The 16,183-nt window shown below is 37.2% G+C and overlaps 1 protein-coding gene across 3 annotated transcripts in view; it reads right to left on the bottom strand.

Moving 5' to 3' along the window:
• Positions 1 to 14,216, bottom strand: part of OSBPL8 (oxysterol binding protein like 8) — a 112,754-nt gene extending 98,538 nt beyond the window's left edge. Inside the window, exons 1-2 of one of the 3 annotated variants that reach the window (XM_039343294.1) lie at positions 13,799 to 14,216; positions 4,334 to 4,423 (exon numbers count right to left, since the gene is read on the bottom strand). In XM_039343294.1, coding sequence (XP_039199228.1) covers positions 4,334 to 4,375 — 42 coding nt within the window. In that variant the 5' untranslated portion in view covers positions 4,376 to 4,423; positions 13,799 to 14,216. Of the gene's footprint in view, positions 1 to 4,333; positions 4,424 to 13,580; positions 13,775 to 13,798 lie in introns of those variants that run through there. The other 2 variants (XM_039343295.1, XM_039343298.1) reach the window with 2 other exon arrangements.
• Positions 14,217 to 16,183: the final 1,967 nt, after the last annotated feature.

Raw genomic sequence — 16,183 nt, 5'->3', positions numbered from 1 at the left:
TTCCCTAAATACATAGTCATGTGAAAAAGAAAATACACCCTCTTTGAATGCTATAGTTTGTTTATCAGGAGATAGTAAGAATCATCTGGCCCTTAGCAGTTCTTAAAAGTAGGTAAATATAACCTTAGATGAACAACACATGACATATTACACCAATCACCATGTCATCATTTATTTTACAAAAAGAAAACCAAAATGGAACAGCATTTTTTTCACAGGACTGTATATTCAGCATAAATAAATAAGTAAATAAATAATAAATAATCTACAAGTGCCTTCAAATATATATTTTAGCCTAACAGATCTCTTAGTTACAGCTAATTTTATAAGCTCCACTGACTGAGATTCCACATAAGAAATGCTCTATCTGTCAACCTTCTCTATATTTTAAATATCACTGTCATTGTTTAAGGAAAAGTAAATAAAACTTTTCACTAAACTTTTTCCCAACAATTTCCATTCCTATCCATCTTATAAATCTCCCATAAAAATTCTGACTATTGAAATTGCCATTGTGGATTCCCTTCATATTTAGTAGTAGATGGTATCAAGAAATAAATATTATTTATAAATATTGAAGATATTTGACTTATTCAAGGGTCCAATTAAAATATACTCAAATTTTAGATTTAAGATTTTTTTAAAAGAAATTCTGCCAGTTTGCATTCTAAGTACATGGTTTGAAATTTCTTGAGTCAAATCTCAAGTGACACTATTTGTTAGAAACTTTTATCCTCACTGACAAAGCTATGATTTATCAGCTGCCATGCCATCCTATATATATATATATATATATATACACACACACACACACACACACACACACACACACACACACACACACATACACACACACACACACACCTGTGGAACTTCCTATAGTTCATAATCAGATTTAATCTAGTCTAAACTACTAAAACACATTCTACACAACACAGTACTCGAAGACAGATCAGGAGATGCTAATCTTAAGAGAGATAGGTAGTTAGAGCATATAATAGTGATCCAATTCCAGGTACAATAGATACTAGTATACCTTATAAATGAAGTTTTAAAAGCCTGACTATTTGAAGGATCCCTCTTCCCTGAATGAATTACCTGATCTCAGGATCAGCCATAGAAGTTGTGTCTATCCACCCTTAAAATTTGTTTGGACCTTTGTGAAATTGTCTCATTGATATGAAATACCTTATCATAGTAAATATATCTGATTTAAAGGAAATATTAAAGCCTTCAACTTTAGTTTCAAATAAATAGTTGCTATGCTCATCAACAATTTTCCATCTATTATAGTGAGATGTTAAACGGAGTGCAAAATGGGGCACTATGGACTCTTGCATTCTTCAATATAGCTTACTAATGATCAAAAAGGTGAAGAAAATGCTTAACAAATCTGCAGGACACAAAAACTAATAGCTCAGAGCAGGGGTCCCCAATTCCTGGGCTGCAGCCCACTACCGGGCCGTGGCGTATTTGGAACCGGGCAATATGACCGGCGGGTTGGCGTGCATGCATGCGCCAGTTGAGCTGACTATGCACTGGACTGTCACTTGTGCAGCTTGCTTCTCCTCATCCAGGCACCAAACTGCAAAGATTGAGGACCACTGGCCTATTCAGAACTGGGCAGCATGAGCAGTGGGATGGCGTGCATGCACATCTGCACGAAGCTAAACTTATGCAGATCAAGCTGCGTACATGCGCGCCAGCCTGATTGGGCAGCCTATTTCCCTCTCCCCCCAAGCCAGGCCAAGCCACAAAGTTTGGGGATCACTAGCGTAGAGAACACACGAATAAAATTCAAGATGATCTTAATTAGTTAGAAAAATGACCTTTAAAAAACAGTAAATGAAATTTAACAAAGATGAATGTAAAATTCTTTATAATTTTATAAATGCAATCCACCAATAAAATGTTTTATGTCCCTGATGGTCACTACCTGCCAATATGTGGGCTGCCACATTTTGCACAAAATGTAGTCTTCCAGGGGTCTTTACAGTAGTAGACATTGCGATAGTGATGCAAGCACATCACCTGCAAGGTGATAAAAGCACAATGTTTGCAGGTTTATTCTGCTTACATAGGGTCGCTATTGGCATACTAGCCGAAGCTGGGCAAAAGATCTCCTATTCATGGCTTATACGTAGCCATATAACAGTAATTGTGAATACAGGAGAACCTCTTATTTGCAGACACAGCAATGGATCCAGCTGAGAATCACAATGAACAAATGGAAATTCCATTTAAAATGGGTTCAACTTCAGTCGGTTTATTCAATGAACACATTCATAGCCTCCAGATTGATTTGCCAAATATTATTATAATAATTCTATTTGGAATTCATGGAGAATTCTTTTACAACTAATAGTTCCTTTGCTAGGAGCTCTCCAAAAAGAGTTTTTGGAATTAAGTTGAGTTCATTGCCAAAAATAAATCCAGTAACATTTGAGAAGATCCAGTTAACTACTTTCCCCCTCCAGTTGTATAAAATCAAAAGCCTTTATTATGACCTTTAGTTCAGAAAGCACTATAATAAAAATACAGATCTATAATAAGTTAAAAAATGTGATAAAAATTATGATTTATAGATATAAACAATATTATAAATACAGGTAATCCTTGAGTTACAAATGTAATGGAGCCTGTCAATGTTCTGTCCCAGCCTACGTACATCTTTGTTACTTCACAAAGACAACCCCTCTTTTAACAGTAGACTGGAAAATAAACCCTTTTTATTTGAGTTACAGACCTGATAATTGTCCCAGAAAACCAAAGCAACAGAACACTTTTCCAATAGAGACCTTGTCCAAAAGCAAAAACGGAGCACAAGTCAAACAGGAAATAACTCAGACAAAATAAACATACTATAATCTCTTGACTCTGACATTCTTTGCAAACGGTTGCTTTCAGCAACCAGCCCTGCCCACACATTCCCTTTTTGTTATGCAGCCCATAAGGTGTGGCTTTTCACTGCTTTCTCCTCTTCTCCTGGAGTTGCCCCATTGCCTCCCTCTGTCTTACTCATGTGACCTATCTACGTTTACAAGTGTCTCTGATGTCTTCCAGCTGTGCTTCCTCCAAGTCCGACTCATCTTCCCAGCACAGCTGGCTCTCAGCTCAATCACAAGTGGAAGGATCAGCCTCCTCATCAGTCTGTAAGTCCTGCAGCTCATCAAAGCCTCCTTCCGACTCTGATGGCTCTCCAGGCCCCTCCTCCTCCGCCTCTGATTTCCCAGACTTAACTACCGGGATCACAGGCTGGCACGGAATCATAACAGTCAATTACATTTGTAACCCGAGGATTCGTTGGAGTGAATCATGTAAAATGAATGTGAAAACTCCCTACATGTTCGCTAATCAAATGTGCAGGTTGTTAAGTGCACATAATGTATCTCAGGGTGAGGAAGGCCATGGGGGGCCTAGTGATGGAACAGGCCACCTGCTTGAGACACCCAAGGCCTCCCTCAACTCACTGATACCTCATGCTCCCCACAATTGCTTCCCCCCCTTCCTGCCATGCTGGGAGGAGACTCACCATGCGAAGATCTAGCAAGCTGTCTCTTCAGCCTCTCTGCCATGGTTTCTGTGTCTGCTCCTGGCGCTCTAAAAGCAGAGCGGGGAGAGTGGGACAAACATGCCCAGCTCAGTTTCTCTGACTCACTAAGGCTGCATGCCGCTTCCGGAGCGATGAGCAGCCTTGGTGAGTTTCCCCCAAAACCTTCCAGTCTCGGTAAGAAAAGTGCACGCCAACAGGAGGCTTTAGGGCAGCAAAATTGCATTGCCTCAAAGTGTCCCATCGGCTTGCAAACCTTTTGCATGGCAACTGGAAGGTTCTGGGTGCTGTGATCACGCAGGACTTCAGGCACACATGGGCATGAGATCACAGCGCCCTGGAAGCCTTTGGGGAAAGACTCCCCGAGGCTGCCCGCCACTTCAGAAGTGGCATGCAGCCTCAGTGAGCCAAAGAAATCAAGCAGGGCATGCTCGGCCTGCTCTCCCTACTCTACTTTTGGAGCACTGGGAACACCACTTTGCCACCATCAGCCCAAAGTTCCTAAGTATTAGAACTCATACTCTTGCGGTTTCCACATCAGTTCCTTTAATTACCATATCAAACTAGCTTTCTTAATATTTTATTCATTTTAAAGTTTTAACTAAAATTACTGAGGGATATATGGTAGGCTTAAAGTGGGGCATGAGACTTCTTATCTAAAAGTAGACCTTGGTCAAAATTAATTATGGAAAGGAATATATTTTTGTATATAGGCATGTATTTTAGGAAATTCCTTCTCTATAGATGTATTATTTGCCAACTACTTTGTATAAAATTACTCACCGAAGCTCTATCAGAGTCCCCCTCAAATGAAGCAATTTCCATCCTGTGGGCACAGCTTTTCTTTCCATTAAAGTACTTCCATTCTTCAGTCTATCAAAACAAGAAGGGTGGTGGTGGTGGTGGTAAATAACTATGACGTATTTGATAGAGAAAATGGAGCTGCTTTGAAGGATAATAGTATAAGAGATCCCACCCAAAAAAGATATAGGACTATAATAAGATTTACTTCAAAAAGGCAATGATCTGACAATGTGAATAACATTTATTTTCTAATTGGTAAGACAATTAACATGCCTTTGTTTTGGAACATATATAATTTTTCAATGCTAGAACTTACTAACTCTATTGAAGGGTCCAATTAGGTTAGTTAAATGGATTACCTACATATCACCAAAGTTTGTTGTCAAAACTGCAAGCAATCCATTCAGGAGGCAGCTGGTTGCCTTTCCATCACCACCACTTGAATTTTCTCTTTTCTCTCTTCCTACATGCACACACACAACATCAAATTTCCTGCCTGCCTCGGAACTATAAGGAATATGTTCCAAGGCATTAAATAGAAAATGCTATTTTAAAGGGCAGGTGAGAAAGTTAAAAGGGACTATTGTGTTTAGATGGTGAAAAACTCTAATCCTAACCTCACAGAGAGAGCTTAAAATCCAGTAAGAGTTTTTAATTTACTTGGCAGCACAAAATCAGGATGAATCCCTCTTCCCACCTAAATCTTTTTCCTGATTTTGGTCTTATTAGCACCTTTCCTAAAAGACATAAAAAGAGACAGGATGTCTTTAAAAAAGGTTAAAAGCCCAAGAGCTACAGAGTCCTAGAAACAATGTACAGTATCTCTTTTTATGTTGCAGGCCCATTTCTGTATATTTATGATATGTCCTGATTGGTCAGCTTACTTATTAAGGCAGCATACTGTGCAAACTTACTCAGGATTAAATCCATTGAGCTATGAAGGAATTAATGCTGCTACATAGGATTCAACAGCCCAGCTGCAGTGTATATGTGCTTCAAATCCTATAGGAGTGAGATTTCCTCCAGAATAAACATATATGAGATAAACATATATGAGAACTGTATTTGCGAAGGAAGGAAGAGGGTGGGTGCTAAAGTGTCTTTAGCAAGGCAGTTATAGTGAGGTAAAAATTGAATTTAATTTCGCTATATTAATCCATTATTTCTGATTACGCTGCATGTCATGTTTATGCATGCCATGCTATTAGCATTTCTAAGTAAAAGATGCTTTTTAAGTTACATCACCAATGAGGATTCTGCTGCATAATTTTTCAACTTCATAATATTAAACTGTCGTCCTCATCCTCAGCATATGCATATTTTAGCTTGTTTTCTTATTAGGCCTAACAGATATTTATGTCATGATAACATTTTTTAAAATATGGATCATCGTTTACAAGCTGGTAATTGCAGACAGTACAGCAAAAGGTGAAAAAAGTGAAACATTTTGGTGCTATAATTGGGGCATCCATTTCTGTAAAAATTAAATAATTTTAATATATAAATTTGTATAAATAAAGTAAGCAGAAGTTTCATTTTATTACTAATATTCTATTGCAGGTGTTTTGTCTTTTAACTAGGGGTTCTGAAATTTTTTTGCTGGTGCCCTTATCTTTAGCAATTTAAGATGTGTGGACTTCATGCTGGTTCATTCATCTTAAAGTTGTTGAGATTGAAAAACATTGTTCTGGAATATTAACAGTAAATATAACAATTGAACAGAAGGAAAGCAATGACACACCCTTGTTTACCTCTTTTTAAAATGAGTACAGAAACCGGAAAACCTCCTGGAATAATCCATGTACCTTGCATATACTTCTTTTCATGCAATATTGCAATTAAACTTAGTAAAACATGATTTATAACTCCCAGTTTTCCCCATAGTCTGTCTCTAGATATTAATTAATTATAAAAAGGAAAAGAAATAAATAAAGCAAGTTTATGTTTTTCCATAACAAGAATAATTATCTATTTCTCCCATGCTCTTCTCAATCCTTGTTATATTAATACTAGGAATGATTTCTATAGTTTAAAGGAATAAAATAAACGCCTCCATAGAACATAATGCAACAAAACAATCCTTGAGCAAAAAGTCGTTCAGTAACACTTCCTCTGTTAACTTGCTATTTCAATTTTGAGCATCCTGTTTACTGACTTAAAAAGTTGATTGTGCTATCTGCAGTCATAGGAAACTGAAAAGCATGGCATTCTCTGTATCAAACAATGGTAATACCAAACAGCATTTAATGTACTTCACTATAAACATATTCTGCATGAGTCCTATGTTGATAATTTTAGTACTACCGCACATTTTCACCCCAAACTTTTTAAAGCAATATCCAAAGGAAATTATGTTACATAAAATCTTTCATCATGGCAATCATGGTGAAAAGACAGATCTCAGCAGGAAATCATTGCATGGTACATTGCATGCTCATCTGAGCAGATTAAATTGAGTATATTAAAAACAGACTATGGTAAAACATTTCTAAGGAGCAGATCAATAAATATGCAACTATGCATCTTTTTTCATAGATAATTCCCTTCCCAACTAAAAGTAACTACTGTAGTTGCAACTGAGATGTCAGCCTCTTAATCCAATACAGCAATGAAATGAAGAGAAAATATTTTCTCTTCTGCCTTTTGAATATGTGGCCATATAAATTTGCTCATATAAAATAGCTAGGAGCTGTCTTCTGTTCAAGTCATTTCTGTAAGTTCTCCACTATATCAACTAATTCAGAGTTAACTTGGTGCTTATATTTCCCAACTGCTAACCAAACTGAATTATACTGTAAAGAAGCAGATAATTCAAAATGCACACTGTATCCCATTTTGGGAGAAAAAACACAAATTAACAAATGATCAGTCATTAAACTTGTTAAACAAACCACAGCCTTAATCAGTGGTTTTATTTAGATAAAAATTGCTAACACTGTATTCATTAAGTGGGGGGGGGGAAATCATGTATATATTTTCCTGAAAAAATTTACTTTATGAGCAAGGATTTACCTTTGTGACATATCTAAAACAAATAATCGCATTTATGAAAGTAGGCATTCAAAATGTCCCATACAATATTGTGTATGGATAGCTCTACTTCATGTGAATTGAATAGTAACTGTCTTCAGCATGGAGCCTTATCTGCTTATTTAAGCTCTCATTTCTTTATAAAGAAGACCACTCATCATTTTCCATAGAAACCACAGATATTTTTAAAAAGCAGCCCTAGTTATCATTCCTATTTAAGAAAAACTTATGATTGTTTATAACAGTACAGGAAATATAACTTAGGACTTTTTGTCCTAAATAAATTGTTAGAAAATGGTATTATGGGAATTCATTTATAACACACAATAAAACTGTTTTAGAATAATTTTTCTGGATAAAATAGTTACAGATTTGTTAGTCCTCTTTTGGAATTAGCAAGAAACTTGTTTTTTTTTTTCTTTTAATTTACATCAAGTCATCCAGATTTTGTTTATTTTCTAAAGAAATAAGACTATGGGAAATGTGAACTTTGGGAAATAATTTTTTTTCTTAAAGGAAAATTCAATAAATTATACCTTAGGTACAACTTTGCAAAATTTGTGAAAATCTGTTTAAAGCAGGAAGAAAAAAGAATCAGAAATCAGAAAATTTATAGAATGCTATCTTGTGATACTAAGCATTGTAATCTTAAAATAAATATAGTCTTAAAAGGCCATATACATTTGATAAAATAAACAAATAATACATTTGATAAAAATGCAAATAATAAATTTGATAAATTACAAAATCTATTAAAACCAATCTCTGTATATGCAGAATTCCCAATTCAAACAGTAATTCTAGAAGCTTGACTACCCAATCAATATTCAGTGAAGAGTTGAATATTCTATTAGTGGTTACTACATCACAAGTTAAGAGAAATATCTCTTAAATAAATTCTATTAGTGATCACTACATCTTAATAAATTCTATTAATGATCACTACTTCACAAGTTAAGAAAAGTATCTTGAGATGGGCATAGATATTTTACAAGGGAAAATTGTTTTTTTATAATAAGAAGTTGAGAGGTCAGATAATATCTATAATTACCACAAACTAGTTGCTGACCAAATCTTTTATTAACAATACCTAATCAGAAAATAACAATTCCAAATCCATTTTTATGAGTGTCAGCAGCACAGGAGATTGCATCAACTCCCCTAGTAAATAGCTATAGTTTATGCAATCTTATTACAACAGGTTGACATATTGCTGTTAAACACAAACAGTTCTCTAAAATCTGATGTATGACACATACTGTATGCTTGGAACAAATAAGTTTAATTTTAAGATTAGTACTATACATTATATATTTCCTGAATATACAGATTCCTCTTTCTTAGAAATCTTGAGATTCTGAGAATTGACTTTCTATTAACCATAGAAAGATTAAGATGAATCTTTGACATTACATTCTTCTCTTTTCACTTCATTATGGATAATTACAAAAACATTCAGCAGGGTTCCTTCTTATGGAGGCTGAAATAGTGAGCTCAATATAGATTTTAATTGGGAACAGGTAGCCCACCAGATAAAGGCTTATTGTAGAACAAAACATATAGAATTATGAGGTTATTAATATTACGTATGCTATGCACTGAATCAGAGATCCAGAGTATTTTAAATATGTTGCTACAATGTTATTACTTATATTACCACCTAGTTGATGGGTTGTTGGCAACAGTATATTGGCTTGCATGATAATCTTCAAATTAGAAAACAGAATGAGCATGTTTTGAGTAAGACAGGACTATGGTGACATTAACAAAATTAACCAGAATTTAAGAAAAGTGACTGTCATTGTGTCCTTCCTGTTAGCACAAAACATAGTAGGTGGTTTTGATATACCTAAGTCTGGTAAATTCTTCCTTTTATTAAAAACACTGTATGAAAGGCTTGGTTCAACAAAGCCATGATATATGGTAAAGGTAAAATGGTATTAATATTAATAGGTCTATCTGTTGACAAATGAAGATTAAGTCACGTAAGAGGAATAAATGCTACTGAAAATGAATGAGCAAATAAAAACAAAAATAAAAAATAGATATTATACATGGTAGAAAATATTTGTAGCTTGGGTGGTAGATGTTGGTGGTGTTTGTTCTCCAAGCCTGTTGTTCAGTTCCAGAATATTTAGTCACCAGGCAAGGTAACATCAGCAGCAGCACAAGTGTCTTGTTTCAGTTCTCTTCTGCTTTTACAGGTCTTATATGTTTGTGAAAGTCAAAGGGGAAGAATATAACCAAACTGAATAATTAGGTGAACCATGCCCCCTCTTTTAAACATTGTCATATTCTGATACATTCTCTATCACAGCCCCTGCCCTGTGAGTAACATGCCCACCATAGATATGGATGGCTCCCACCCTCCAAATGTTCTACAAGTCTCTTGAGACCAGGCTTTGTTTCTAGGAATGAGTTAGGATGCTTATGGATATCCTGCTGAATCTTCTGTGAATGTTATTGATGTGGTTTTGTCATGTTTTTTTAAATTACGTATTTTGAATATTGTCAGCTAGCCAGTTTTTGGAATTGGGTGGTTTCAACATCCAATAAATTAAATTATATCAAATTATATTACATAAATCATGTAGAATATACACCTGAAAATGAAAGTATATTTTAATTATGAGCAAAAGGAATATAATATATGAAGTTGTATCATCTAAACTATAGTGGGTGTGTAGGAAAGAAAGATTTTTTAAGCTGATGATAATTACATGTTATACTCTCATGAATAATGATAAAGAACCAAGGATTGAAAGAAAATTGCCCAATATTCTGAATAAATGCAGTCAGGGATGGGGACACTATCTTTTAGCTTGCATGTGGATTGCAACAATGAATGGAACAGAGATTATATAGAAAAAAATGATTGGGTAATTCACAAAACTAAGAATAAATAAGAATATTAATAGGTTCAGATCTGTTTAGTAAAAGATTTCTTTGAATATCTAGTTTAAATTTAAATCTACACACATATATTGCAAAGAAATAAATGTAACAGCATGAATGATTTGACTGTTTTATGAAAGTTAGAGAATTAATGAAGGAGGTCTGCCCATATTCAGAGGTAAGTATGAACCTCTGAATATGGGCAGACCATTATTTGGTAGTGTCTAGAGACAATGTAGGAAGGAATACACATTAAAAATTTCTGAAGGAATGAATGTCAGAAAAAAAAGTATGAGTCCAGTATGAAAAACATTAATTTGTTTCCTAGAATGAATGGGAAGGTAGATTTAAAGAAAGATATGGAAATTTCTTGGAATAAAGTGAAAATATTGCAAAGTGCCACAAAAGTGTGGAGTCATATTAAAAATATATGTTTGATGGCTCTATGGAGTGAAAACCTGTGGTGAAGAAAAATTGAGTATTATTTCTGCAAAAGATCAGTGTTAAAGATTTGTATATAGAGAAAAACCAGAATCAAAGACATTAAAATGATAAAAAGAGTTGTATGAAAGGAGGTTAAAAGGGCTATACAAGCAGCAAAGAAAATTAGAAATAAGAATGAAAGTAATGACATGATTTTGGATGAAACTGAAATGAGAGAAAGGCAGATGGATTACTTTAGAGATATGTATGGGAATGATGGTGACATGCTGAACAGTAACCACATTCCTAGCTCAGTATTTTTCATATATCTTTTATATGTATTGCCTTAATGTTTTTCAACATTCTCATAGCACTGGTTTCATTTTTGAAAACTACATCTTTGCCAGATAATAGAAAAATGTCATTCCTTGTACAGGTAATCCTCAACTTACAATCACTCATTTTATGATCATTCAGTTAGAATAGCATTGAAAAAAGTGACAACTGGTTCTTGCACTTATGACCCTATCAACATCCCCACAGCCATGTGATCAAAATTTGGGCATTTGGCAACCAGCATGTATTTTACATCTGGCTTCTGACAAGCAAAGTCAATGAAGAAAACTGGATTCACTTAATGCTCTTCTAGTCCAAATGCTAGATACATAATAAAGATATTTTCTGTTACATTTCCAGACAATACAGTAACAGCATTTAGCCAAATAGCTAAATATGGGACTGTTGGTGGCTTCCTTCAACCATTCTAGCCAGAGGAGAAAAACGTGGGACAGGAAAGATTCAGTATTCTATACCAGCGGTTCTCAACCTATGGGTCGCGACCCCATTTGGGGTCGATCGACCATTTCACAGGGGTCGCCAAGCAAGACTGTCCGCCATTTTTTCCCCCTTTTCCGGTGGGTGCCTTACCTCCCTTGGGCTGGGACAGCTGATGACCCAGCCGGTGGTTGGCCTGCTCCGTCTCTGCCGCTTGCCAGCTACACCTCGGCTGGCGCAGGGGGCGGCACCACACATGTGCAGCGCTCCCAGGCAGGGAAAGTCCTCAACTTACGACCGGTTGGGTAGTCCTCGACTTACGACCAGTTTAGTCCTCGACTTATGACCAGTTTAGTCCTCGACTTACGACCGGTTGGGGGTCGTGGCATTAAAAAGGTTGAGAACCACTGTTCTACACTATTAGATAGGATGTGAGCAGATTGCTGCTTCAGAAAAGAGATAGAAGGCAGCATCTTCGCCAAGTCTTCAAGAACTTGACTGTGACGGGAAGTGTGATTCCTTGCATGAAGGAGGACAGAATGCCACTCTCACCCAAACAGCAGGAAGATGCACTCCTGATACAGTTTCTGCAAGCCCTCCATTGCTGTTTGGAGCCTGCAAAATTATCACTTCAAGACTCATGCAACATTTAGGAACTATGCTCAGATAGAGTCTCTCAGCACAACACTGCCCTCTCTCTTTTCTGACACTAAATTACCACTATGAATCTTCAAGGGGCTGGTCCCAGTTTCTCGTCTAGAATACTCGCCTCCCACAGATGACAAACCTCTCAGAGGCTTAGGCTCAAATTTTTAACTTGATAGCCTCCCCTCCAAACTTGCATGCATCCCTGTTAATTATTACTGAAAAATACCAAAGCCATTGCTGTTTCCCCCTGTGTACTATAATGTATTTTATTAGTAACCTTTTAGTCTGAATTTCATTGAAAGCAATCAAAAAGTGAGCTGCATTTCCCACTATTAGGTGATAAGTAAAAATAAAGACAAAATATTTTTTTCTGTCTTTGTAAATTCCCAATATTATTTTTATTTTTTTATGGAACCGGATATAATATTCAGGCTTTGTTGTTTTTCCTGAGGGGATAAATGCTGCCACATTTTACATGGTTACATTCAAGTTTATGTTTTTAACAACACTCTTGCTGAACATTGGTGTTCTGGCTAAGGAAAAAAAACAATGCTAGAACAAGTGGCCAAAGTGAAACAACAAAACTGTAGGTCTGTTTAACAATCAATCTGTGTTCTTTTAAAAATGTATTTAACATATTTATTTTTGTTTAATCGTATAGTGTGATGCTCTTTATATTTAATTCAGTAGACATATTTATCATGAAATATAAAAAAGCTTCATTACTGTTGCCTTCAAGCTAATGAATAATTTGAGTTTCAGATCCCTGATTTAGATTATACCTTCAAACACTATTAAAAACGTGCTTTAAATTATGGCAAACATGGAAACAAGCAGCACAGAAACAAAAGGATTTGCTTCTACATACATTTCTATGCAATCAAGTTACATCTATTCATAATGACTTATAAATATTGCAATGTATCTTGGCAGAATAAGCTATTTGTTGTGATGCAGAACTGGGCACTGATTAATACCGTAAAAAGGAAAATAGTACTGCAAGTCAAATTATATGACTGACAATTTTATCTGGTATTGGCAATAATAGGAACATGGTCTGCTGCTTTTGTGCAATTGAGTTAGCACAATATATCTGCCTACTTAGTTCACTTACTCACGGCTCTTGCAGCAAATTAATGTACAGCCATTTCTGAATTATACATTTTTATTAAATTTATTGGCGACTCAATGCCCCAGTATTAAGGCTTTAAAAGGCAGAAAGCTGATCTCATATCTTTAATACGGAAACTATTAAACCCTGCGGTATCTATAGTTATCAAAACACTGGGGCGATAATGGGGACACCTTTGTTTTCACAACCAAAAATTATTAAAAAGAAACCAATCTATACGAAGAGGCAGGAGAGCTGTGCTATTAAAACTCTTGTTCACATCCCAAGCCGTCACGAAACGCAACTTGAATCATCACCATCTTAAAATATTTTTCGCTTTGATACCTATGAGAGCCGCAGAACCGAGAGACGTGCCCAAGGTCATGCAACGCGGCACCCACACCAGGAAGACTACCCAAAAGCTCCGCTGAGGGACGAGTCTGCCTCGCCGCCCACACCTCCCCACAGGACCGGGCTGCGACGCAGTTCGGTGGGGCAACACTTCGCCTTCTGAGTAGCGACACAAGATTGGTGCTATGCTTCCCTTTGTCCCGCCCCCTTACCTCTCTTTCTAGGGGTCCAGAGGCAAGGGGGAGGAGTGATCCACCGGTTCCGGACCCTCCGGCTCCGGAAAGGGGCAGGGCCACAGCAGCCAGAGGCTCGAGGAAAGGACAAGGTTTTGTAAGTCGAGAGGATCCCGTTCGCGTGTCAGGATGCTTGTTCTTTGTCCCTTGCTGGTGGAAAACCACGCACACGTCCCCCCGTCTGTCTGGCGCGCACGCAGCTCTTCTCGGCTTCTCTCTCTCACTCGCTGCCGTTACCGCTCAGGACGTCGCCACTTGATTCTCTCATCAACGGCCGCCACAACTCTCCCTCACCTCCCGCTCGCGGACACCGCGAGTCAACGCTGGAGAAGGGTGGGCTTTCGCACCCAACCACGCCCTTCGGAAAAGTCATGTGATTGGGCATCCTCAGCACAGGGCTGAGGTAACAACTGGGAGACGCCGCCCTCTGCTTTTACCGAGCCCTGAGCTGAAGGCCTTCCTCGCGTCGCTCAGCTGTTGTGAGCGTAGTCTATCCGGCGGTTTTGCATTTTTTCCTAAGTCATTGGTTATTTCGTTTTTATATGAGCTTAGTGTTTCAGGAGAGGTTGATTTGCAACAATAGTGTAGTCCCACCGTAAAAAAAGAAAAGAAAACGAAATAGCAAATGCTCGACTAAATGTTGCTGAAGTCTTTTATCATAATAACGGACAAGTGTGGGCTCTGAAATACTGACTAAACAAAGCACATTCAATTTATTTTATATTATTTGAATGTGGAATACACTAAAATACAGTCACGTTTTACTTTGTCGGTGCATATAAGGATCTAGCCTCCCTCAAGGTTTTGAAAGTCATTTGGAACCTTAAATTATTTAAGTATAATTAAAAAAGTATGTGAGATGTAAAAACCCCAAATTTTGATAAAATACGAAGACAAGTCTGGTTTACAAAACAAAGTTTTATTGGAGAATAACATAAAAAGAGGTGTTTGCAAATGCAGCCTCCTGGATCCTTCCCTATGGATTGGGTTCTAGGAGCGCAACAAACAAGTTTCCAAGCTTTGCATTTTATACTTTTTACAGTGCACGTCACATCTAAGAAGCTCTTTCAACTCCATAGCAATTCTTGAAGTTGTTTTTACACTTAATAGTTCATCCTGACAATTTCCTTCCAATTTCCGTCCATCCAGGTCATAATTCATTATCTTTGCTGACTACCATTTGTGGTTACCATTTGTGGTCACTCTACATAAGCAGAAAGCAGTAAACATTCCTTCTCATAATTGGCATTGCATTGTTACATTTACACTACATTAATACATTTGTGTTAAACATACAGTCTCATACATTGGCATTGCATTTCTACAATTATATTTCTACAATTTACAAAAGAATAACTTTTATTTTCCTTCAATTCCACCCTTTTTTACCTGAATTATTCTTTTGTACTTTTTATAGTTCATAACTCCCTATATTTTCTTTAGATTCCTGTGCAAGCAAGTTCATATTCTGAACATTCCCCAATGTTAAGGTGACCAACTTTTTTTACAATGAAAAGGAGGACACAAATAAATTGAAGAAAAAAATATCGTAAATAAAAAAAACATGTCATTCATTGCAAGAATAATACAGAATACGCTATAATATGATAAATGCATAATAAAAACATTTGTAACAATAACATTTTATATTGTAATTATGCTTACATGCTGCGCCCCCGCCCACAGCCGCCCTGCCAGCACTGCTGCCCCGTCATGTAGAGTGGGTCCTGCGGCTCCTAAAGCATCAGCTGCGCCAGCTCCGGCCCCAGGGGCAGCCCATCAACACACCCCGCCTGCAACTGCCCCGCCTACAGCCACCCCGCCAGCACCACCACCCACCCTGCGCAGCCCCATGTAGAGCAGGCCCCGTGGCTTCCACAGCATGGGGAGCAGCCGGCCACCGCTGCCCCTCATACCCTCACCTGCAGCAGCTCCGCCCCTCTGCCTCTTGTGCCCACAGCCATTATTGCCCTAGCAGGGCCGAAGATCAAGAGAAAGTTACCGTGGCGTCCCCGTTCCAGTCTCCTCCAGGTATCTTCGGGACTAACTAGGAGATGGTGTAGTTGGGTAGGAGGAAGGGGTGCAAAGTTCCTGCCAATTAGCCTTCGCTGCAGACAACTTACATGTGCAAAGTTTGCTGGCTGGGTGTTTTGGCGCGCTCAGCAGCAATTCCTTTTTTTTTTTAACCAACAAGAAAAAAAAAAAAGCAAAACATAACACACATACACACACAATATATACTCCTCCTTTTTTTTACAGCAATTGCTTAATGGTAATCTATTATTTACATTTCCCCCCTTATTCTTCTTTAGAATATTTGTCCTTATAGCCCCGTTATTTCTTATTTACATTTTTCTTCTTTCA

Source organism: Crotalus tigris, unplaced genomic scaffold (assembly GCF_016545835.1).
Source record: "Crotalus tigris isolate CLP2741 ecotype Arizona unplaced genomic scaffold, ASM1654583v1 scf7180000017836.1595184, whole genome shotgun sequence".
Taxonomy (NCBI): domain Eukaryota; kingdom Metazoa; phylum Chordata; class Lepidosauria; order Squamata; family Viperidae; genus Crotalus; species Crotalus tigris.
This window is presented reverse-complemented; position numbering and strand designations above follow the sequence as displayed.